At 41.1% G+C, this 24,119-nt stretch overlaps 2 protein-coding genes across 4 annotated transcripts in view; one reads left to right on the forward strand and one right to left on the reverse strand.

The window, feature by feature from the left end:
• Positions 1-2,799, reverse strand: part of LOC125023249 (serine/threonine-protein kinase 26-like) — a 92,011-nt gene extending 89,212 nt beyond the window's left edge. Inside the window, exon 1 of one of the 3 annotated variants that reach the window (XM_047610394.1) lies at positions 2,508-2,791. In XM_047610394.1, coding sequence (XP_047466350.1) covers positions 2,508-2,528 — 21 coding nt within the window. In that variant the 5' untranslated portion in view covers positions 2,529-2,791. Of the gene's footprint in view, positions 1-2,507 lie in introns of all 3 variants that reach the window. The other 2 variants (XM_047610401.1, XM_047610410.1) reach the window with 2 other exon arrangements.
• Positions 2,800-3,215: 416 nt separating this feature from the next.
• zgc:77880 (zf-DHHC domain-containing protein) lies at positions 3,216-15,760 on the forward strand. The gene is given in 9 exon segments (XM_047610620.1): positions 3,216-3,340; positions 7,306-7,388; positions 7,587-7,660; positions 11,128-11,239; positions 11,324-11,381; positions 11,535-11,660; positions 11,758-11,830; positions 13,482-13,661; positions 13,747-15,760. Coding segments are annotated over 9 exon segments (936 nt in total). The 3' UTR covers positions 13,852-15,760.
• Positions 15,761-24,119: the final 8,359 nt, after the last annotated feature.

Genomic DNA, 24,119 nt, shown 5'->3' on the forward strand with positions numbered 1-24,119 from the left:
TCAACTCCACATAGTATAAAACTTACCATATAGATCAGTATAAATCAAAGTCACAAACAACTCAATACAGAGCAGCTACATCATAAGTCATTATGTGACTAAGACAGGAAACCTTAAGAGATATACACACCTTAAAATAGATGTTAACTCAACCTTTTGTACCAAGAACACATATAAATCAATGCAAATCACAAGTAGACTTAACTTTAGAAAAATAAAATAGAAAAATACTTTATTCATCCCCTGGGGGAAATTCAAGAGTTAGCTTAAAGCGCGTTATAAATAATTATTAGGGGATATACATACTATATTTCCACTGTAAACTAAACTTGGGATAGCCAAGTCAAATTAGACATCATTAAATAAATATTATGGAGGGTTTTAAGATATAAGAGATATAAGTACCACAAACCAAACGTAAACTAAACTTGGAATAATAAAGTCAATACAGAAATCAGTACAAATATATTAAAAGGACAATTTGAGAGGTATGAACGCTGCAAATTCATGGATAGGCTCTAGTTTGGGATGGTTCAGTCAACATTTAAATTCAAACGTCAATATTATAGCACTGGAGTATGAACATGACAATATAAGTCACTACAGAAATACTGTAGGAACACTGGTAGAGACACTTGTATGTAACCATAGATTCAGTGACAATAAAATTTGGTTGAGTGGTGGAGTTAACTCTCCTTATTAGTCCTTATATAGTTTGATGATGAGTTATAGGCCATTGTCCTAAAGAAGTACTAAATATTCAGTTCCACTACAGGATAGGATGGCATCTTGCTACAGCTTAAATATGCTTCATACCATACATCCTCCATGCTGTATTTTTATTATAAGACAATGAAAAACTTAACAAATCTCTCAAATTAAAACTTGTGCTTCAAAAAAACAAAGATGCTTTCTTAAGTTGCTAAATGCTCATCTGTGCTCACTAGCTAGTAGATAACTTTCTAGCATGCACAGACTTCCTTTATTTATTTTTTTCTAATGAAAACTGACAAACCAAAATAACTGGTTTTAAAATTGACACAAAATCTAATGGGCACTAAATAAAACATAAAATAAAATCTAAATATTTGTATTGGATTGATATGTCTACAACAAACTTGATGAGTTTCAGCATAACTGGAATTTATGCTCCCAGTTTATTCACCAGCTAGCTGCTAGTTTGGATTCTATAATGATTTTGCTGAAATCTGGTAAACCAGAACAACGGATTTAAAGATTGTCAAATTGTGACTAAATCCTTTCTAATTTTCTTCCACAGTAGTGGCTTCTTGTAGAACTTCTCATGAAGAGCTCTTCTCTGAACAGTAGATGTTGACGATATGTCTGAATTTGAACTCGATATTTGGTGGTACTGATGACTGCATTTCAAGATAATTTGAAAGTACTTGAAATTTTTCAGACTAACTGACCTTTGTATCGTAAATTAATGATGGACAGTTGTTTCTCTTTACTTAGTTGAATGGTTCTTGCCGCAATATCATTCAGATCAGCAGTCGAACAAAGAACTGTGGACCAACACCACATGCAACCCTGAAAAAGGTATAGACTTTGAAGAGTCTATAATATAAAACATGTTTTGGTTTATTTAATAGTTTGTCTTTGTTATCCTTTGTCGTTTTGATATCTTCAATATTCATTTACAACATGGATAATGATAATAAAAACAAAACATAACACTTAGTAAGGATGTATCCACATGTTTGACTCAATCTGTAAGTCACATTAAAAGTCATTAAGAGAATATTAAAGACCAGGGATACAAACAACTTTAAGTTGCTTTAAACTAAATTACAGGTTACTAAATGCCATAATTATCATTTTAAAGCTAATACAGGAGGCGTTAAGACTTATAAACGCCATATGTCATTATGTAAATATTATAGGATATGTTAAGGGGTATTCATTGTTAGCACGAGAGGCATAATACAGGAAGACTGAAGAGATACCTGGAGAGACATAAACACTGCAAAGTCGTTGTAAACTGAATGGAGCATCAGAACTAAAACATAAATCCCTACACACATACTATGGGAATCCTTAAAGAGATATAAACGATATTAAGTCACTGTAAAGTCCATTAGGATTAGCTAAATCATATCATGAGTAGTTATGTGAATATACACATAGATAGATAGATAGATAGATAGATAGATAGATAGATAGATAGATAGATAGATAGATAGATAGATAGATACTTAAAGGCAATTTAGAACACCAAAGTCATAATGTAAGAAACTATGTTAGTGTTAAAGCGGCATCTACCGTCACATTTCTGTTGATAAGGCTGAGCATGGCTCATGTGGACATGGAGTCCTGTTTTTTTCTCAAATAAACGCCAGGTAACGAATTTCTAACACAGGAAATGATCTGGAGTTGCTCAACGCCTCCTCAGAGTTCGATCAACTGGTCTAGCTGAGTACTGACGCTGGGGGAAAAGAGCCGAAAAAGGCAATCAAATGAGACTTTGTGTCCACCTTTCCTCTTACCTGCATACCAGGAACTTCCATATTGACTTTTTAGTATGAACGCCCTTTTCCTCCTCCAGGTTTCGTCTTCTTCTCCGGCTCTTGCCTTGGAGTGTATCCCCTTCTTTTTCGCAAAACTTTAGCCCTCACAAAAAACGAATAAACACGTCGAAGACAAGTGAAATAATATCCTCAAGGAAAGGCGGCTTACATGAACAAACACAGCGAGTGAAAAGTTTGCTACAAGAGAAAGAGCTGGTTGCTGCCTACTTCCAGGGAGGAGCGACAGAATGTAAATGTCAACTCCACATATGTCTACCGCCACCTTGTGTTTGTTTCTATCTATCTATCTATCTATCTATCTATCTATCTATCTATCTATCTATCTATCTATCTATCTATCTATCTATCTATCTGTTCTCCTAAAGAGTATGAGTTCAATACAGTTCACAGTTGTTCACCAATTAGTTTGATAATGAATAGGAATAATAGACAGACTATATTCATCCATAAGGGAAACTACTTGGTCACAAGTATAAAGAGATGACATGAAATAAAAATAAAATGAAATATAACAAATACATTAGTCTATAAAGTCTAGACAACTGGCATAGGTTTTAATTTCATTTCATTTCATTTACAGTATGGTTTCCCACGGTCCTGAAAGCTGCAGGTTACAACCTGACGTCACCCAGAAAAAGGGATTCAAGGGGCGGAGCTTATCAGAAGATGGCGTTCGTGCGCTGAAGGCGAGATCCCTACGGCGTTATCTTTCTGATTTTAACTTATTTAAATGTGCTTTACGCTGACTACGTTGTCATACAATGTGTCCTCATCCCTGCGTACTCGGATAGGTGGGTACTTCGTGTTTTTGTACCATTAAAAACCGACAGAGCGTCTTCTTTGAACTGCCTCCATTCATTTGACAGCCATCAGATCTATCTGCAGCCTTCCCCTTTTTACCTATGTTGAACTGATAAAGGGCTGACTTTTCTAACTGTAACCTTTGTTTAAATGTTTAATGGATATGTTTGTTAAATGGGCTTGAATTGTATGACACATGTAACATACGGTTGTCGGCTTGTTTACATGCAACTTACGTAATGAGGCGTCTGATTCGCTCCATAACAGTCGGTCTTCTTTTCGGACTATGGTGTTTTTCTCAACCAGCGGGAGGTACCCTTTAATTCGACGTAAACCATAACTATATAAAACTGTTATTTGTATACAATCTCCACAATCTCAGCCACATCTAAACGTTATCTTAACCGGACGTAAATTTAAATTTAGTAATTACTATATAATATGACCAGATTAGGGATAGAATAATCATAGAGTTTGATGGTTAAGTTATTACCTGAGCAAAAAAAGGCTTTTACTTTCACACAATTAGTACGTGTAATTTACTCACCCCAAAATATGGATGCAAAAATCACATGATCATCCAGAATCTGAGGTTTTATTATATTTCCACCACAGATTTTCTTTGTGTTTTTAAACAGTTGCTGTCTTCCACAGAAATACTTACTTACTTACAGAAATAATACCTTTTCTTCAATATCTGTATTGCTGAGCCTCTACAGTTATTTACCCTTGAAGTAACTTGAAGAATCCTAAAGAAGTCTCTTAAATCCAGTTTTCTTTGACATTCTCCAAATCCTATACTGTACACACGCACACACACACGAGCACGCACGCACGCAAACAGATACAAACAAAAATGTAGATGACATCACTGATATTAAAATCCGTCTAGCTGCCGTGATCTAGGCAGAACAAATGCCAAACATGTTGACAACTTGCGGTTGCACATTCATGCACTGCCTCTCGTCCAACTGACGGGTTGAATGTAGCTTTTACAAGCAGGTGGAGTGACAGCGGGGACAGCAAATCACATGTACGCTAGCGAGAAACCGGCAGCCAATCAGAGAACGATATTTAAATTAGAGGCAGGACTTCCAGCAGAGACAGATATTTAACCCTTTGTGTGCCATAATCATTATACTGACCAAACACCTACGACAGCGGTTGTATTGAATTTGATAGTGATTACACAGCAGCGGTTGAATATTGGTAGGGACCTGTCCCTACTGTCCCTAACCAATTCTACACCCTAGATAGATAGAAACTCCACATTTCTGCGTACCAGTGTCCTGTGATTTTATTAATAATGATTTTAACAGCAAACTGAAGTCTGCGCTGGACTCAGTGGCTCCACTTGTTACTAAAATCAATAAATCAAAACCTACACGGCTGTGGAGAAATGACATCTGAAACATCTGAAAAGAAACTGCAGGAGAGCTCAGAGGAGATGGAGAAAATCAAAGCTAACTGTTCATTATGAAATATTACAGGAACTCCTCAAAACTTACAATAACACAGTCAAACAGGAAAGAATTTCCCACTTCCACAAACTAATTACAGAACATAAAAATGACCCCAAATTCCTCTTCTCTATAGACCATATAACAGACAAATTTTAACAGATTGTCAAGAATACCTAATAATGCCACTTTGCAGACCACTTCAGAAGTGAAATCAATGACATTAGGTTGAGTCTTTTACCTCAACAGATTTTAACCATTGATGCACCTGGATCATTGACTTTACATGAGGAAACACTGGAAACACAAGTTTTCTCCCAAGTAAAGCCCACAACCTACCTTTTAGACCCAATTCCCACACCCACACCCAAGTTTTTAAAACATTTCATGGATTCTTTGAAGAAAAGCTGCTATATATTGTGAATTGCTCCCTTCAGACAGGTGAGGCCCCTTCTGAAGAAGAGCAATTTGGACCAAACAATTTTAATAACTATCGGCCAGTATCCAACTTACCATTTTTAACATGTTATTATTCAAGTAAACGATTTCTTGAGTAAAAATAACGTCTTAGAGAAGAATAAATCTGGTGTTAGGATGAACCACAGTAGAGAGTCAGTCCTTTTAAAGATTTTAAGTGACATCAGGTGTAATTTAGATAACCATAAACTCACAGTCTTGGTTCTGCTGGATCTAACTGCCACCTTTCATTAAAGTAGACCATCGTATTTTAATTAACAGACTGAGGAACCAGGTTGGCCTCTCTGGCACTGTGCTTAACTGGTTCATCTCATACCTCTCTGATAGAAGCTTCTTTGTGAGTGTGGATAGCTGTTCCTCAGGAACCCATGCAATTGACCCTGGGGTTCCCCAGGGGTCAGTTCTAGGCCCAACTCTCTTTAACTTATATACGCTTCCCCTGGGGGACGTCATAAGGAGACATAGCATCAACTTTCATAGTTATCCTGATGATACACAGCTGTGCATTGCCATGTCTCCTGATGACACAGGGTCTATTGATGCACTTTTAAACTGTATTTTAGATATTAAGGCATGGATGGCAGATAATGTTTTTACAAGATTTTAAGATATCACAATCTGTAAAAAAAAAAAAAAAAAAAAAAATCTGGGCATGAGCTTAGTTTTATTCCACATATCAAAAATATTACAAAGATAGTTTTTTACCAACTCAAAAATATAGCCAGAGTTTGCCTATTTCTCTGTCAGGTTAGCACAGAGGTGCTGATGCTTTTATCCCCTGTCTTCTGGATTATTGTAATGCTCTGCTCTCTGGTCTTCCTAAAAAGAGTATTTACAATCTCCAACTTTTACAAAATTCAGCCGCTGGTGTGCTGATGAGGACCAGAGGGCAAGAGCACATTACACCAGTTGTAAAATCACTGCATTGGTTCCTCGTGCGTTTCAGGATGGGTTTTAAGGTTCTTGTAGTAGTTTTTAAATGTCTTAATGGTCTTGGGCCTTCTTATTTGTCTGACCTACCTTTACCGTATCAACCCTCACAAACCCTGAGGTCTTCCTGCACCGGCCTTATAACAACACCACAAGTTAGATCTAGGACACACAGGGAGGCCGTCCCTTGGGTCCCTTCGGCCTGGGTGGTTAGGCATTCTGCACCTTGGTGTGGGGGCCTCTCTTCCCGGGTCAGGATGATCCTTACAGTGATGCTCCTATGGTTTAGGGCTGGGGCCCCCTCAGTGTGGACGCCCATAAGGTTCCCTGCCTCAAGCCTCTGTGTCCTGCCATGTCTTGCTGACAATTCTTAGTGTGTAGATTACTGTGAGTGTGGACATGTGCGTGCCTGTGTATGTGCAGTGTACGTGTGTATGTATGTGTGCGCGTGTATGTGTGAGTGTGTTTTTTATGTGTCTGTTTCTATGTGTTGGTTTCTTGATTTTGTGTCTTGTTGTAATGTTTTATGTTTTTATTTATGTAAAGCACTTTGAGTCGCTTTTTAGTATGAAAAGAGCTATATAAATAAATAAAGTTTAAAGTTTAATATTTTGGCTTCAAAATACTTTTAATTAAGTCACAATTCAATAATCAAGCTAAAACATATACATTTGTGGTGATTTTAAAGCGGTAAAGGTTCCAAACTGTCTCAAAACAAATAAATAAAACGAAACATCCAGTTTAAAACACAAATAACGTAGCTTTATAATATAGTAAACTATTTTAACATTTTCCAGTTTTAGATAATTGGCCAGAAAAAAGTTCATGACATTCTTTTGTCTAAAAAACTATGAGCTGGTGATTAAGTCAGCTAAATGATTAATCATAAGTAATCATGGTTGGTTGTGTCAGTATAAGGAATGGTTATGGCTATTAGGTATGATAGAATTTAAACACTCTGTAGTTGACTAATCTCTGGTATATTATAGATAAAAGAGGATCCATCTCATGCAGTTAAAAACCATGTTTTTTCAGACAGTAATGAAACTGTTTTATAATTTTAAATCTGCTTTTCCACTCACTTACAGTGTGTGGTGTACTCAACATGGGTCAGTATTCAATCTTATTCTGCTGCTGCTTGCCTGCCACGCCAAAGCTGTTTTCTCAGATGGTCAGTAAACTGTTTAAAGCATGCCTTGCAAAAACGGCTTAAAACTAAAACAATCCCAGCCTTTTTGGTTGGGATTTTCCTTTTTTAAGGAAGGGTATGGAAAAACCAAACTCAGTTGAAATAGGACAGTTTTAGTCATGTGATAGGGAACGATGGAGAAATGCAGGAAAATTGTCACATTTGTGTTTGTATGTTAAGGTATGGTGCCTCTTCCCAAGGCAGCCGTAGACTTCCCAGATCTCTGTGCCCATTCATCTCGGATAAATGAGCGGGTGAGTCCATTTTCTGTTGCTGTTTTCAGTCTATAACCTGCCTGAGATAATTATTGTATTGTATGTCAGTTTCACAAGATCAGAGATTAATTTTATTAAGAATTTAAATTTGCGCTTGAACTCAGTGGAAATGTGTGTAACTAAAAACAGAGCCTACAGCTGATAGTCATATAAAGGGACCATCAAGACATTGATAAAAAAAACAAGTGCAACAACTGTACACATTATTAATTTCAGGGTTGCCCTGTATCAACAGCTGCACTAATATCTGTTTTGGAGCTTGTCATTGTAAACTTTGTGCTGTATCTAGTCATGACACAGTCTCTCTGGCTGTTTATCCTGTCTTTAAGGTCAAAATAACATACCAAATCGTGTCATGAACATTAACAGAAAGTGTAGTATGATAGCAAAATATTGCAAATAAATATGGCCAGATAGATAAGATACAGTATAAAGTAACATGATGAAAAACTCCGAGATGCAATCACATATTCAAATACAATATGAAATAATACAATGTGATGCAATGATAGGATGTGATACAATATGACAGATACGATCTAACGTACTACAATATGTTGTGATACAGTAGTATGTCATGATATGATACATTGTGATACTTTATGGTATAATGCTCTATGTTATTATACAATATGTAATGATATAATATGGCACAATACAACATGATATGAAATGACTTGATAGTGTATGTCCTGATCCTGATACAGTACATCATGATGCAGTATGTTCTGATATCCTAAACCGCTTTTGTGTGTCTTCCTGTGTCAGGCTGCATCCTGCTGGGGATGGCTGCTGCCCTAAAGGAGTGTAATTGCTATGGGGTGGGGGTACCTGGACTGGTCTAGGTGGGTGATACATGTCGAGGTAACATGGTGGTGGTGGGCTGTAATCTTTTCTGCCCGCCAGTGTCCACGGCATGTACAGGCCCTGAAAAGAAGACGGATCGCAGCCAGTTTCCCTCTCAGGAGAGCAAATAATATGTTACAGTCTGCCTTTGTCCTAAGCAGTGGCAGCGAGATGGTAATGGAGGAGGTGAGGATGGACTCAATGATGAAGGTGTAGAAGTGCACCATCATTGTTGTTGGCAGGTTGAACTTCATCATCTGCCACAGGAAGTACATCCTCTGTTGTGCTTTTTTGATTTTCAGTTCCCACTTTAGGTCCTGTATTAGGATGGACCCTAGGAAGCAGACGGACTCCATAGCGTCAACCTGGGAGTTACTCAGGATAATGAGGCAGGTGGGTCAGCGTTCTTCTTGACGTCTACGACCATCTCTATGGTCTTTACAGCATTCAGCTGTAGGTTTATAATGCCACAACAGGACAACAGACAATCAGTCTCCCACCTGTAGGCAGACCCGTCCCCATCAGAAATTTATCCCATGTAGAAACTTCAGAAGCTTGACAAACTGGTGATTGGAGGTTCATCTGTACACCTCTATCCCCCTCCATCTTCTTGTGTGGGTCTCGAGTGCTGTATATCTGACCTGTGGAGTTCCAAGCTACATCTGTTGTTGTGGTCCCATCAACCTGCCCAGTGTTCATACCCAGAGTGCTGTATCTGACCTGTGGAGTTCCAAACTATATCTGCTGTCATGGCCTCATCAACCTGCCCAGTCTTCATGGTCTGCAGTTATCCACTCCTACCTGGATGAACAGTTCTCCAACCTACCGATTATATTGCCTTTATAGTCTCAAACAGTCACATAAGATCATCAGTTATCTTTTATTATTAGATTCAGATTCTATGTGTTTCCTTCAGCCCATTGTACAGTATGTATCTATGACAGAAGTTTATCTTGTTTCTCCTGCTCTTCTTTTCTCTCTTCTCTGTTTCTGCCCAGCTGGTCTTAGACAGATGAGTCAAGCTGGGTTCTGCTCAAGGTTTCATCCTGTTAAAAGGGAGTTTTTCCTTGCCATCATCGCCTCCAGGCTTGCTCTGGAGGTGTTGGGCCATTTTTTGTGTCTTGAAACAATTTATATTGTTACTGATGCTATATACATAAAAGTGAATTTAATGAAGGAGAGAAGAGCAGAGGGGAAATAACACAGCCTTGAAGTGAACCGATGCTGAGTCAGAGGTGAGTTTTCCCAGCATCACATGCTGCCTTCTCACCGACAAGAAGTCTCCACTTGCAGATGTAGTCAGACACACTCAGCTGGGAAAGCTTGTCCTGCAGCAAGGCTGGGATGGTGGTGTTGAAGGCTACAATGCAACACACACGGCCCTGGTGTGTGCCAATGCTACTCTGGCTGACAAACAGACGACCCACGCCCAGAGCACTTAAGCACTCACAGTTGTATACTCTGGAAGGAAACTGTAAGAGTGCTGTTTGTTGACTACAGCTCAGCATTTAATACGATGGTCCCGTCCAGACTAGTCTGTAAGCTGTATGACTTGGGTCTGGATTCCTCCCTGTAAAGGCTGGTCTACAGCTTTCTGACTGGCAGATCACATGTGCTTCGAGTGGGTCACCTAACTTGAGCTCCACTCACTCTCAACACCAAATTCCCCATGGCTGGGTGTTCAGCCCTCTGCTGTACTCACTGTACGTACATGGCTGCGAGGCCATGTCAGACTCCAACACAATCAACATCAATCAAGTGTGCTGATGACACCGCTGTTGCGGGACTATAGACCCACAATGACAAGACAACTTACAGGAGGCAGGCCTCCCACCTGGAAGGCTGGTGCTGATAGGGGACTTCTGCAGAAAACAGCAGAGGGACTTACATTTACACTTATTATCAGTGGCTGTGGGGTGGAAAAAGAAGACACTTTGAGATACTTGGTAGGGACCATCTTACAGGACCTGTCATGGCATCACCTAACACCATCATGAAGAAGGTAGAAGAGTCTTTACCACCTCAGACCCCTCAGAGACTTTAAGTTTCCTCTCAAGGTGCTCAGGAACTTTTACACCTGCATCATCGAGAGCATCTTGTGTGGAAGCATCACCACCTGGATGGGAAACTGCACAAGGCAGGACTTCCTGGCCCTGGGTGGTCTGTTCAGGAGTGGACCATCAGAATCGCCCTCCCCAAACTTCAGGACATTTACACAATATATTGCAGGTTAAGGGCCACAAAGATCCTGAAACACCACACTCTGAGAGCAAAAACTGAGTGACTGAAGAAGGGTGTTTATCCCCATGCTATCCCCATCAGTCTGCTCAACATAGCTGCAATATTGTACATGTATGTACAGTATGTACATTTACAATATCGCAGCTGTGTCAATAAAAAATATATGTTTTTACCTTGTGTGCTCTGTGGCATTATTACTGTTTTTTTTCTTTTGTATTTTTTTACTACTGACTGCAGGTACTAAAATACATTTCACTGTGCACTATACTATGTGTAACTGTACATGTAACTATAAAACCCCAAAATCTTATGTTATTTTTACTTGTGCTTCATGACTTTGTATTTTTCATTGTTTATAGGGCTGTGAAGGCTGGACGACCTGCAGTCACTGTGAAACCTACAGACCTCCGAGAGCGCATCACTGCCGTGTCTGCCAAAGGTGCTTACGCCGCATGGACCATCACTGTCCCTCTTGAGCAGACTCCAACCATTCATCCATCATCTTCTATTTATCTTCATTATCCTCTCATCTGTTTGCTAATTTGCATGTTTTTAGGATCAATAACTGTGTTGAGGAGTTGAACCAAAAGTATTTCATCCAGTTTCTCCATTTGTTTTGAAAAACAGGAGCTGTGTCTTGGCAAGTATTAAATAAAAGATGGTAATGGAACTTTTCAGACAACTATGCGACTAGTGCAACTTCTACCACTGCCCACTCAATTATAGCTGAAGGTGATCTGACTCATGCTGTGTTTCTGTCTATGACTGAAGGTGTAGCCAGTCTGTACTCCATGGTACTGGTAGTGTCAGCATGGGTGTGGCAGATAAGAACTGAGAGAGAAGGCAACACCGAGCAAGACAGAGAGAAGACACCCTGCAAACACCTGATAGTGTGAGTCATCTTTTAAGTCAAAGCCATGTTTTCAGCGTACAGCGGCTTCTTGTTTAGATGTAGTTGTTAATGTTGTTAATGTTATTTTCCGTCACAGTGCTCATTACATCATCCTCCTGGTGGAGTCGGTGTTGTTTGGCGTGTTTGTCTTGGTCATCTTCTATGATCAGGTATCTGCACACAGACATAAATTTGGCAAATGTTTAGTTGCTGAATAAAAATTATTCTTCCAAATTGTGCAACTTGCTGATGTTGCAGTGCCAATTCTACTACCCATCCATGGAAAAATTGACAAAATGTGATTGCTATTCATCTCTTTATTAGCAAAGCAAAAATATACTCACTCACCTATCCAAATAATTGAATTCGGGTGTTCAAAACACTTCCATAGACACAGGTGTATAAACATATGTGTGGTTTTACAGTTGCCATTAGAACAGTATCTGTCTAACCGCAGTGTGCAAAGTGTGACATTTGGTGGAGGGGGGATTATGGTGTGGGGTTGTTTTTCAGGAGCTGGGCTTGGCCTCTCAGTTCCAGTGAAAGGAACTCTGAGTGCTTCAGCAAAACAAGAGATTCTATAAAATTCCATGCTCTCAATGCCATACATTGTAAGAACAGTTTAAGGATGGCCCTTTCCTGTCCCAACATGACTGCGCATTAGTGCACAGAGCAAGGGCCATAAAGACATGGATCAGCGAGTTTAGCACAGAGTCCTGACCTCAACCTGATAGAACACCTTTGGGATGAATTAGAGTGAAGACTGTGCTGGCCTTCTCATCCAACATCCATCTATCAGTGTCTGACCCCACAAATATGCTTCTGAAAGAATGGTCCAATAGCATGCCATAAACACACTCCTTCCCAAAAGTGTTGAACCTGTCGTTGCTGCAAATGGGGGGCAACATCATATTAAACTATGGATTAAGACTGGGATGTCACTTTAGTTCATATGAATGCAAAGGGAGATGAGCGAATACTTTTGGCAATATAGTGTATATACAATCCCCCCTACCTTCACACAGAACACTTCATTAATTAATGCCACCACATAATGCCATCACAAAATAACGTAACTACACTTTTCTAGAACCTAGTACCTAGTTAGCTCATTCCTCTCTAGCTAACACTGCAAAATGTTATCTGGTTACACTTCAACTAGTCTTTTCATCGGCACGCCAGGTGAAAAAGTGTTAAAAAGTCTCCAACACCTGGAGGCATTCTAAACCAGGTAAATTCTCAAAAATGCAAAGACCTACCTCATGATCAACAAGCACGTACTAATATGAAACCAACAAAAATACACATCTACTGCAAACTAAGCTTAAAAGAGTCCTCTATCTCAATCCTAAAAAAAGGAAAACATTGATGCTCCACAGAAAGGAAGTCCAAAAGACATCCTGGACAAACCCCATACTGTACAAAGTTGCATGAACCCTACATGACACAACCACTAGGTTTCCTGAAGGTCTGGTTTTGAAGCCCAGTGTGTTGTCTTCGGTTGTCTTTGGTCACCTCAGCAGAGCCAGAGTGCACCTAAGCTAATTTAAAAATGTTCCAAGATTATATCTATGGGGATTGACTAGCTTTTTGAGCCAGTTTCAAGTGGCTGTTTGAAGAAAAGCAGTTTTTGGCAATGTCTTCAGTGTTAAGTCTTGGAGGTAGTCTCTTGATTAGAGTTAGCATCTAATGGTCATTGGTGGCATTGCTCTTTCGGGTTCAGGGTATCAGGTATCAATGATGATTTTTAGAGGGAATATTGAAAGGCCTTCTGGAGTACATGAGAATGTTCTCAAAGTAACTGACTGTATATCCTTACAGTTGGTCTCCATAATCACAGACGAGACTCCCATAGAGCAGAGAAACAGATTAAGGAGCAAAGACAGAGGTTCTTTGTCCTCTTCATCATCTTCTTCTTCGCAGCTGCCTCACCACCCGTCACACACCTGCAAGCCAAAGCTCGCTCTGCTGCGGGAAGTCTTCGGAAGAGGTGGGGTTTCTGTCTGTCATCTGCATTTGCCAATCATTTTATCAGTAAAAAAAAAAAGCTGATATATTTGTTTGCTGATTCTTTCTCTCTCTTTAGGTTAATTTTTTACTGGCTTCTTCCACTCCACTCCAGCCCTCCATCAGTTGGTGGGATCAGCTATTCTGCCCTGCCCAACTACGATGTCTGATTTTACAGGGGTGAATGAGGAAAAGGATAAGGAGTTTTTGTCCATGTGAATGTGTGAGAATGAATTTTTTTCCTAATTACTTTGTCTTATATTTGGCCCAGAGAGGTGAAAAGGGAGGTATGTGAATGAATGAATAATCAGTGCGTTTACATGCACAGCTTAATTGAGCTATGCTACAACATTCTGACTGCAGTCCTTGTCCCAGTTTACATGCAGTGGAGAAAATCGAATAACTGATGGGAACATGTCCTCCACCTCCACAATAGGTGGCGATGTGCGTCTTTTCAGCGAGTTAATACCATGTTAATACGGCCCCCTTTCCGGTTGACCTATTATATCATAAAATAAACATGAGTTGTTAATGCGGAAGACCGGCATTTTGAACAATAGTAAATTTTTTTAACCTCGTACGTAATGTGTGCTCTACTTCTGGTGCAGATAAGATGCGCACTATCTCTCAGACGGTTCTTCTGCTGGCTCTGTTTACCTTCTTCTGTGACCGGTGTTCTTGGATGTTTTTGTTCCAGGATCACACGCCAGCGCAGCAGTTGTGGAGCATACGGACACGCATTATCCTGTTAGTTGTCCGATTAAGCGTACATATGGTGGAGAAAATTGAATTCCAATCGCATTATCTGGGTGTCTTAATTGTATAAAGAGAACTCCGATTTTAGTCAGAGTAACGTGTTTACGTATTTACATAAACTTAAGTCTAGCACGTGCCTGTAAATGTACTGAATGTACAATTGTGACTTCCTCTCCCAGAACCTAAAATAGAAGTGGATCCTCAGATTCCAGACTCATAAAATTCTTCATGAGTTTCCTTTCATGAGGAAATAGTACCAGCATGTTGATTGGTAGTTTTAGTACCAGCAGTTTTTGAATTGAGAGATGTAAATTTTAAACATGTTATTCAATTAACCAACTCATACGTTTAACAATTTTCCAACCCAAAATTGCAAAAATAACTGCTAATAGATAAATATACCATATGCAAATTAAGGATGCACATGTGTGAGCATTGGATCAAAAAAGACAAAGCATTGTTGATGTGTCCTTTAAAGTTTAAATGAACACCAGCTAAATGTCTTGTTTTTCTAGTGCCAGATGTTTGAATATACATTATTCTATGCAAAAATCCATCATTCAGATTAGCCAAAACAAATATGAGGCTTCAAAAGTTCGTAATTAAACCAATAATGTGTTTAGTATAAAAAAATTATTCAATCATCCAATCAAAGTCAAAGTCATACAAATGAAGTGCTCAATAATTTTTCCTTTAAAATGAAGAAATCTACAATAGTTACAGAATGTTCAAACATTGTGAACCTTTAACTTAAACTTGAATTAATTAGCGGATGTCTTGCTATAATCAACACCAACACTCCAGCCCACTAACCTGGAGTTGAATCTCCAGTATTTATGCTAACATATGTTCTAGCACACAAACTTTCTCTTGTCAGTTCAATGGCCTCCACATGAAAGCTACGGAGGAAGGTTGTTCTACCTCACTTCCTGGTTTCTCAGCCAATTACAACTGTCCAACAAAAATAGTTTGTTTCTTAATCACAACTTGCAAAAATGAGAGGGATGTATATATATATATATATATATATTTATTTATTTATTTTTTTCAAGATTCTGTTTTTGTGTTTTTCTTTTTTGGATCTCAGCCCAGATCAAGGTGCATGAAGATCAAGTTTTAAATTTGTTGACAAAGCATTTCTTGGTAAAAATATGTGGACACCCTAAAGACACTAGATACTAAACCTATTTCCAAAGGTGCTATTAACATGAGATTTTCACCAGGTGTTGGTAATCCATATATAAAAAGAAAAATAAAGCAAATAAGTTCAGAAATTAAGTTATGTGTAATAATGTAACATAACAGAGGGAAAAAGTATTGAACACAATCAGAAAGTGAGGTGGAAAAAGGCATGGAAAGCCAAGACACCGGCTGAAATCAGAAAGCCATCCTGCCCCTTGTCAGTGAAAATGAATATTAGCTGGTTCAGTCCAAACTGATGGCCTATAAAAAAAAAAGGTGTGCCAATACCAAGGTGTCACACAAGGAGCATCTCATGATGGGTAAAAGCAAAGAACTCTGTCAAGACCTTTGCAACCTTATTGTTGGAAAACATTCTAATGGCACTGGTTACAGCAGGATTTCTAAACTTGAACGTTCCAAGTTGGGGCCATAATCCAGAAGTGGAAAGAACATCATTCGACCATAAAGCGGCAAGATTTCTGACAGAGGAGTGAAAAGAATTATCAGACGAGTTGTCCAAGAGCCAAGGGCCACATGTGGAGAGCTTCAGAAAGACCTGGAATTAGAAGGTACAATTGTTTCAAAGAAAACAATGAGCAATGCACTCAATGGCCATGGCCTGTATGCACGCTCACCACGCAAGACTCCGTTTCTGAAGAAAAAGTATGTTGACGTGTAACCGGGGATGGTAGGCCGCTGTTTGAAAATGAAAGTGATCTTTGCCCCCCACAGATAGTCTTTGAATTTCTCTACTATTGTCCACTTCATAGCAAGAAATTTCAACTTGAAGGAACTGTAGTTGGCATCGTTACGTTCAGGAGGGGAGGGTGAAGACTCGTTCGAGACCATCCTGTTCCTGGGCTAGAACAGCCCCAAGTCCACAATTACTAGCATCAGTGTACACTATGAAAGGCAGTGTGTAATCAGCATATGCTAAAATAGGAGCTTGGAAGAGCTCCTGCTTAATCTGCTAGAAAGCCGACTCACACTGGTCTGTCCATCTAATAGTTTCACCCTCAGCTGCGAGGGTTCAAGGGTTTAACAGTTTTAGCAAAATCGCATATAAAACGTCTATAGTACCCCACAAAATCAAGAAATGCACAAACTTGTTTTACAGTGGTGGGGGGTTGCCACTCAGCAGTCACTTTGTCAGGCTCAGGAGAAAGTCCTTGGCTACTGACCACATGTCCCAGAAACTTTACCTGTTTTTTGAAGAGCTGGCATTTCTCAGGGTGTAGCTTGAGGCCATAGCGTCCCATGGCCTGGAACACCAACTCCAAATGGTCCAGATGATCTGCAAAACTTCCGGAAAACACAATCACATCATCCAGATAAACAGGAGGCAGATTCTGTGAGCTGTTCCCCCAAGCACCTTTGCATTAGCCTCTGAAAGGTGGTGGGGGCATTACACAAGCCAAACAGCATCCTCTGAAACAGACCAAATGATGTCGATGTCGTGAATGCAGTCTTTTCTTTGTCACTCTCTTCCACTTCAACTTGCCAGTAGCCGCTGGCTAGATCCAATGTGGAGTACCACTCTGCCTTGTTCAGATTAGTTAAAGAGTCTTCAATAAGAGGTAGGGGGAAAGCGTCTTTGTGGGTGGAATTATTCAATTTGCGATAGTCTACACAAAATCGCCAGGCCCCACATTTCTTTTGCACCAAGACAATTGGAGAAGCCCAGGGGATACTCATCTCCCGTACTGCTTAATCCTGCATTAGGGTCGCGGGGGTTGCTGGAGCCTATCCCAGCTGGCATTGGGCGAGAGGCGGGGTACAGCCTGGACAAGTCGCCAGCCTAACGCAGGGCCAACACTGAGACATACAACCATTTGCACTCACACACACACCTAGGGTCAATTTAGAGTCACCAATTAGCCTAACAAGCATGTCTTTGGAGGTGGGAGGAAACTGGAATCCCCAGAGAAAACCCACGTGAACACAGGGAGAACATGCAAACTCCACCCAGAAAGGCCCGAACTGGACTCGAACCCAGACCCCAGGGGATACCGCTTTCTTTAATAACCCCATCCAACATGCCCTTCAACAGACTCCGCACCTCTTTATGAAGGGTAGGGGGCACTGGTCTAAACCTCTCTGAAATGGCTTCCGTGATACCTGTTGGAATCCAATGTTTGACCACAACTATGTGTGTCCGTAATCCTCTTCATGAATGGAGAAAACATGTTGCCACTTACGAAGCAGCTGGTTAAGCTGTTCTTGTTCTTCCTCCATAATCCCATCTCCATTGAAGAGGTTGGGACTGGCATCTCCTTGAGGGGTTTCAGGCTGTTCCTGGCCAGCGGCAATGAGGCCGACCTCCACCATCCCGGGACTGACGTCCACCATGGAGAGCTCTTGGCCTTCTTTTACACTTTCAGGGTCAACAGCAGCAACTGTGGACAGCCTCTGGAACCTGCTAAGGTGAACGGCATAAGGGTTTCGATTTCTCACCTTTAGGGGAATCTGTCATCTCCCTACTGTCACCAAGGCCCTAGCCACCTCTACGCCCTCATTCTCCCTTAAAGGTTCTACCAGGCCAGTACATCATCGTCTTGGGTGAGGTGGAATTTTGCTTTACTGTGTGCAGGAATGGTTACAGGGTGGCAGCTAGCTAATGTAGCTGAGGCCTGCCATTTGTCTTGAAGGGAGGCTGTGTGAATACGCTGGCAGTCGACAAAAATGTTCTGCCACTCTTTACTAAAAGATGGAGTCTTAGCTTGAGTTAGGTTGGAGTTTTCTCTAAAAAGCCCCCCCCCCCAAAAAAGTCTGCAATCACATTCATTCCGAGTATGGCTTTGTTGGTTCCAATAATGTCGTCTTTGACAACCACAACACCACGTGCAAGGACCCAAACCCCACACCAATGAAGTCAGCAACCATGTACCCCACAAAAGGTATTGAAGCTCAACTCTATCATCACCAGTCTGCAACAACACCGCTCCTAACTTGCTAGCATCCACCTGCAACTTAAATGGCTTTCTCATCCTAGGGGTAGCCAAGATCGGGGTAGAGGAGATCAAAGCCTTGACCTCTAGCAATGCACGCTGACACATCAGTGATCACTCAAACTTTTTGTTTTGACTGAGGAGGTTTGTAAGAGGCACAGCTACAGAAGAAAATTTTCTACAGAATGCTCTATAATAACCCACCATCCCCAAAAACCGCATTTACTCCTTATTTGTCAGAGGGGGGAACTGGTCAATAGCTAGAACCTTGGCTCTCACTGGACCGACCTGACCCTGGCCCACTACTTTACCCAGGTAAGTCACAGTAGCCCTGGCAAACTCACACTTTGCCATAATTACTGTCAGACTGGCCCATGTAAGTCTGTCAAACAGTGCTTTTGTGCGTTGTAAATGTTGTTCCCATATGTCACTATAGATGACAACATCATCCAAGCACACCGCACAGCCATCCAAACCTGCAACCACTCTATTCATCAGTCTTTGAAAAGTGGCAGGTGCGTTTCGTAGACCAAATGACATTACTTTGTATGAGTAAGGGCCCAAAGGAGTTATAAACGAGGCAACTTCCGGAGCATGCTTGGACAAAGGCACTTGCCAGTAGCCCTTCAAAAGGTCAAATTTACTGACCGATTTTGCCGAACCTACTTGATCTACACATCATCAATTCAGGGCAACGTAAAAGAGTCTGGTTTTGTGATCTTGTTAACCTTGCAAAAATCAGTACATGGCCTGAAAGTATGGTCTGGTTTAGTCACCAACAAACATGGTGATGCCCAGCTTGAATCTGATGGAACTGCAAGGCAACGCTCCAACATGTACCTCACTTCTGATTCCAGCTGATCATGTTTTTTGGGTGAAACACGATAGAACCGTTGCCGAATAGGTTTTTCATCTCCTATGTCAATATCATGTCCGATCAGGTGAGTACGCAAAGGAGTATCTGAAAACAAGGAAGGGAAAGACAATATCAGCTTACTCAACTGCAACTTCCTGGAACCAGACTAATGATCAAGCAACATATCCATTTTATTGAGGACTCCAAGTTCTTAAGTTGGCCCTGCAAGACGCAATCATCGGGAGTATTTACATCATCTTCCTTACTCTGTACCAGCAAAGGCATTTGGCACAAATCTCCTCTGGGAGCTGCCACTGCCACTGGTCTCCCTTCCCCTATAGAAGGGCCCACAGAAGAAGCAAAGTGATAACTTTGTCATGTCAATCTGTTGAAATCTTATGTTTTTCTCCGGAGATCTGGAGTAGAAATCACATAGTTTTGATCTGAAACTTTCCTAAGAATTTCATAGGGACCTACAAACTTGGCATGAAAAGGGGAGCCCGCGACCGGAAGTAGCATCAACACTTGATCCCCTGGAGCAAAACCCAACCCTATACAAGCGCCTTCTGAATACCATTCATGTAATCAGTCAAGATCGCTGGTAGAGGAGTTTTCTTCCAATCGTCCTGTAGGACAGCAAGTGGGCTAGTACAGTATGTCCAAACACAAGATCATTTGGCCTAAACCCAGTACTTTCTTGCGTAACCTCTCGTGCAGCCAACATAAGCAAAGGCAGCCCCTCTTCCCAGTCACAATTAAGTTCGATACAGTAAGAACGTAACAGGGATTTTAGGGTTTGGCGGAAGTGCTCAATAGCTCCCTGGCTTTGGGGATGATAAGGGGTGGATTGAGCGTGACTGACATGTAGTTGTTTTAGAATCTCTGAAAACATGTTTGAAGTGAAATTTGTTCCTTGATAACTTTGCTTTCGGAACACCAAAGACGGAAATGACATAAGCAGAGATGTCTCTTTTTAGCCTTGGCCATTAGAAATAGCGCAACACCCTGTCGCAAGTTTTCTTAACCCCTGAATGTCCTGCTGTATTATGAGCTGTATGCAAAATTTCGTCTAGTTGGAACTACAACTTGAAAAATGGCATCCCCACAAAACTGTCACTTTGAGGAACCCACTTTCTCACCAACAAACCATCCTCGAGGAAGTACCCTGGAACAGCACTCTCCAACTCATCAGATGGACGGACCTGCTGGAACAGTTCTTTCAGGGAGAGATCTTCGTCCTGCTCCTGTCTTAACTCACAGCGAGTAACAGACAGCACACAGTCAGGTAATGGAAAACACACTTTTGATTTTTGCCTTGTCCCTTTAGCACACTTTTCAGGAAGCGGATCAATACGACTTTGGGCCCAAGTGAGCACACAGGCTGAACCAACCAATGACTTTGTCGGGTTCCCAAGGCTTACATCACCAACAGAAGGAGTTGAAACAACTAGAGGAGAAGGAGGCGAACTCCACACCTGTGCATCAACCAAGTCATTTCCTAGTATTACCTGTATTCCCTCCACAGGCAGCTCGGGACACAAGCCAAGTGAAACTTCACCTTTCACTAGATTTGAAGACAGACTGACAATGAAGGGACAGTCAAAACATTAAGACCCATACCCTTGACTGTCGTCCAACCTCGACAAGCGTGGTTTTCCACATTTTCCATGTGGAAAATGGAAACACAGACTCTAAAATGAAAGAATCCAAAGCACCCGAATCCCTGAGAATATTAACGGGCACTTTTTTATCACCTCCCTCCAAGGACACAAAACCTTTGGAGACAAATGGATGGTATCCTGGGTCAACCAATGTCAAATCAGGTTCAATCGCCAACTCAACAACCACTGGAACACAAGGACTGACAGCCTCAGTAGACTTTGTATGCAACTGAACAGACTAAGACTGCAAGCGCGACTGGCTTTACAGGACGATTATCGTGATGAAACTGGCTTTTGGCTTTCAGCACGGGGCACTCCTTTTTCCAGTGCCCTTGACCTAAACAACAGTTACAAGACGTACTTTGGTTTTGCTGAGGACGAAACTGGGAAACATTTTCCAAGCGTGTCTCTGATTCATTTTTTAGCCCATCTAGCTGCCGACTACTGGAAAAAGTCCCTCTGTGACTGCAAACAGGTAGCTTGTGTGTCAGGGAATATCCGTCCGCCAGAACTACAGCCTCAGATGCGGTCTTTACCTGGCGCTCAAAGAGGTACGTAACAATGCAATCTGGAAGAGTCGGTTTGAATTGTTCCAACAACAGAAGTTCACACAACTGAGGGAAGGTCTCTACCTCAGCCACCACACGCCAGCGATTAAAAAGACTTGTTAACTCCCTGACAAACTTCACATATGTTATGTGCTCATGTTTTGTAGATTTTCTGAACTTTTGCCTGTAAGCCTCTGGCAGCAACTCATGCTTTCAAAACTGCAGCCTTGACTTTGCTGTAATTTTCACTGTTCGCCATACTTACAGCAGAGACAGCTTCCTGGGCTTTACCAGTTAGGACACATTGTAACAACAGCATTTGTTTAGGATCAGACCACTTCCTAGTCTTAGCTAGTCATTCAAATAACAAAAAAAAAGTGTCAATATCCTCTACTGAAAATGTTGGGACCAACCTTATACTACTAGCAACATCAAAACAATTCGCTCCAACGCATGCTGCTGCTGCATGAGATCAGCGTCACACCGCTGAACATCTAGACGTAGCGTCTCCAGTTCCACAGCATGCTCTTTAGCACGTTCCTCCCATTCTAACAACTGTCAATGTTGTAGTATTAACAGCTCCTTCTGCTGATGAAATGTTAAGGTCACCCCAAGACTATCAGGAGGCCGCCCAGAGGACGCACACCCTTCCATGGACATGCTCTCAGTGAAACCCTCCTCTACCAACTGTACCTTTAAAGTAGACAAAATCGTTTCTTTTCGCAACTGCCTAGAGCACTCCACACTAAAACGCTCTGCAACCTTCAATAGTTGCCCCTTGCTGAAGGCATTTAACAACTCATGTGTAGGATTCTCTACAAACTCATCTACTGATGACCATAACCACTTCACTTACCAGTTGTCAATACAAAACAGGAGGTCAACCAGATTTTCTTTGGACAACCACAAAAGTCTTAAAACCCAAGCAGCTCAACCACCAAAAACCACTGTGTCAGGATCTCCCATTAACATTGTTCCAAAAAAAAAAAAAAAAATCCAAACAGATGTCACTGAAAACTCAAAATAGGTTCTCCCCACCATAGTCAGTTGGCCGGCCCTGGGGGTCCCACTTATATTTAGTCCGCCAGGCAGCCAGAGTCCCCCCCCCTCCATTGTTCCTCTTGTTCCTCCTCCAATGCCAGTTCCTCTAACTTCACCTCGTCAAAGGCCATCTGGGGTGTTTTCCCCATCTGACACCAGAGCTCCTGACAGATAGGGCCTTCTTTTATGGCCATGATGAATTGGTCTATCAGTAGGCTATCCCCTGCTTCCAACCCTGTAGGGCCTTTCTGTTTCAACCTGAAAAACAACTCACGTAGACGTAGAGAAAAAGACCTAAGCAACTGATTGGGTTCTTGCCGACAATTGAAAAAAAAATTAACTCTCAAGGTGGAGGCATGTGTGTTATCGCCATATAGTTCAGATAAATCAAAAAATTTCTTTGGGGTGTTTCTGTTATCTCTTTCCAAAGTAAAGATTTTCCATTTGGCCTCCCCATCTAATAAACGCAACACAAAGTCTGCCTTTTGAGTCTGTGATCGGATGAAAACTCAGCATCGTCTCCACTTGTGATCTCTATTCTCCAAGTTTGACTTCAGGCCCAGACCCACAGAAATGAAAAAAGGCATCATTATAGGCTGCCCTGCGTCCGGTGCTTCGCCCTCTGACATGGTGAAAGGACATTTGCTTAACAAAACAATCCTGCCAACAAAGTTAATTTGTAACCGGGGGGGTGGTAGGCTCCTGTTTGTAAAAAATTAGGAGTTTTGTGAGGAGCACTCTGCCAATGACCACAGTCATTGGCAGAGTGCTCAAGTCTTTGTTTAAAAAGAGAACAGCAGGGTGGTGCAATCCATCAACTCGACGTCCTGTTGCAGACGGTGGCAAAGCCAAACCAAGGTGTCTACGGGTAGAGAGAGAGAGCGGTGTACCGTTAGAGGAATCGAGTCTTACTGTTCCTTGTTGGTCTACCAACTATCTTCTGCACAACATTTGGACATGCTTGTAAAATACTGTGAGAACCTAGTCTGGTCAGATGAGAGCAACATTGAACTCTTTGGATTCCATAACACACACCACGTTTGGAGGACAAAATGCACTGCACATCACCCCACAAATACCATACCGACGGTGAAGTTTGGAGGTGGGAATTTAATTGAAGGGAGGATGAATGGAAAAATGTACTGACACATTTGAGAAAAATCTGCTGCCATTAAGCATAATGATGAATATAAAACGAGGGTGGAAATTTAAGCAAAACAAGGAAACTCTCAACTGGCTTCAGAGAAAGAAAATAAAGCCGATAGAATGGCTAAGCCAATCATCTGACTTGAATCCAATTGAAAATCTATGGAAAGAATTAAAAATCAGTGTTTATAGAAAAAAAAGGCTTTTGTACAAAGTATTAAATAAATATCAGTAAGTGTGTCCAATACTTTTTCCATGTGTCATTTCACATTATTGCTTATAACTTAAGAACTTATTCAGAACTTATTTGTTTT

The sequence above is a fragment of the Mugil cephalus genome, chromosome 1 (assembly GCF_022458985.1).
Source record: "Mugil cephalus isolate CIBA_MC_2020 chromosome 1, CIBA_Mcephalus_1.1, whole genome shotgun sequence".
In the NCBI taxonomy this organism is placed as follows: Eukaryota; Metazoa; Chordata; class Actinopteri; order Mugiliformes; family Mugilidae; genus Mugil; species Mugil cephalus.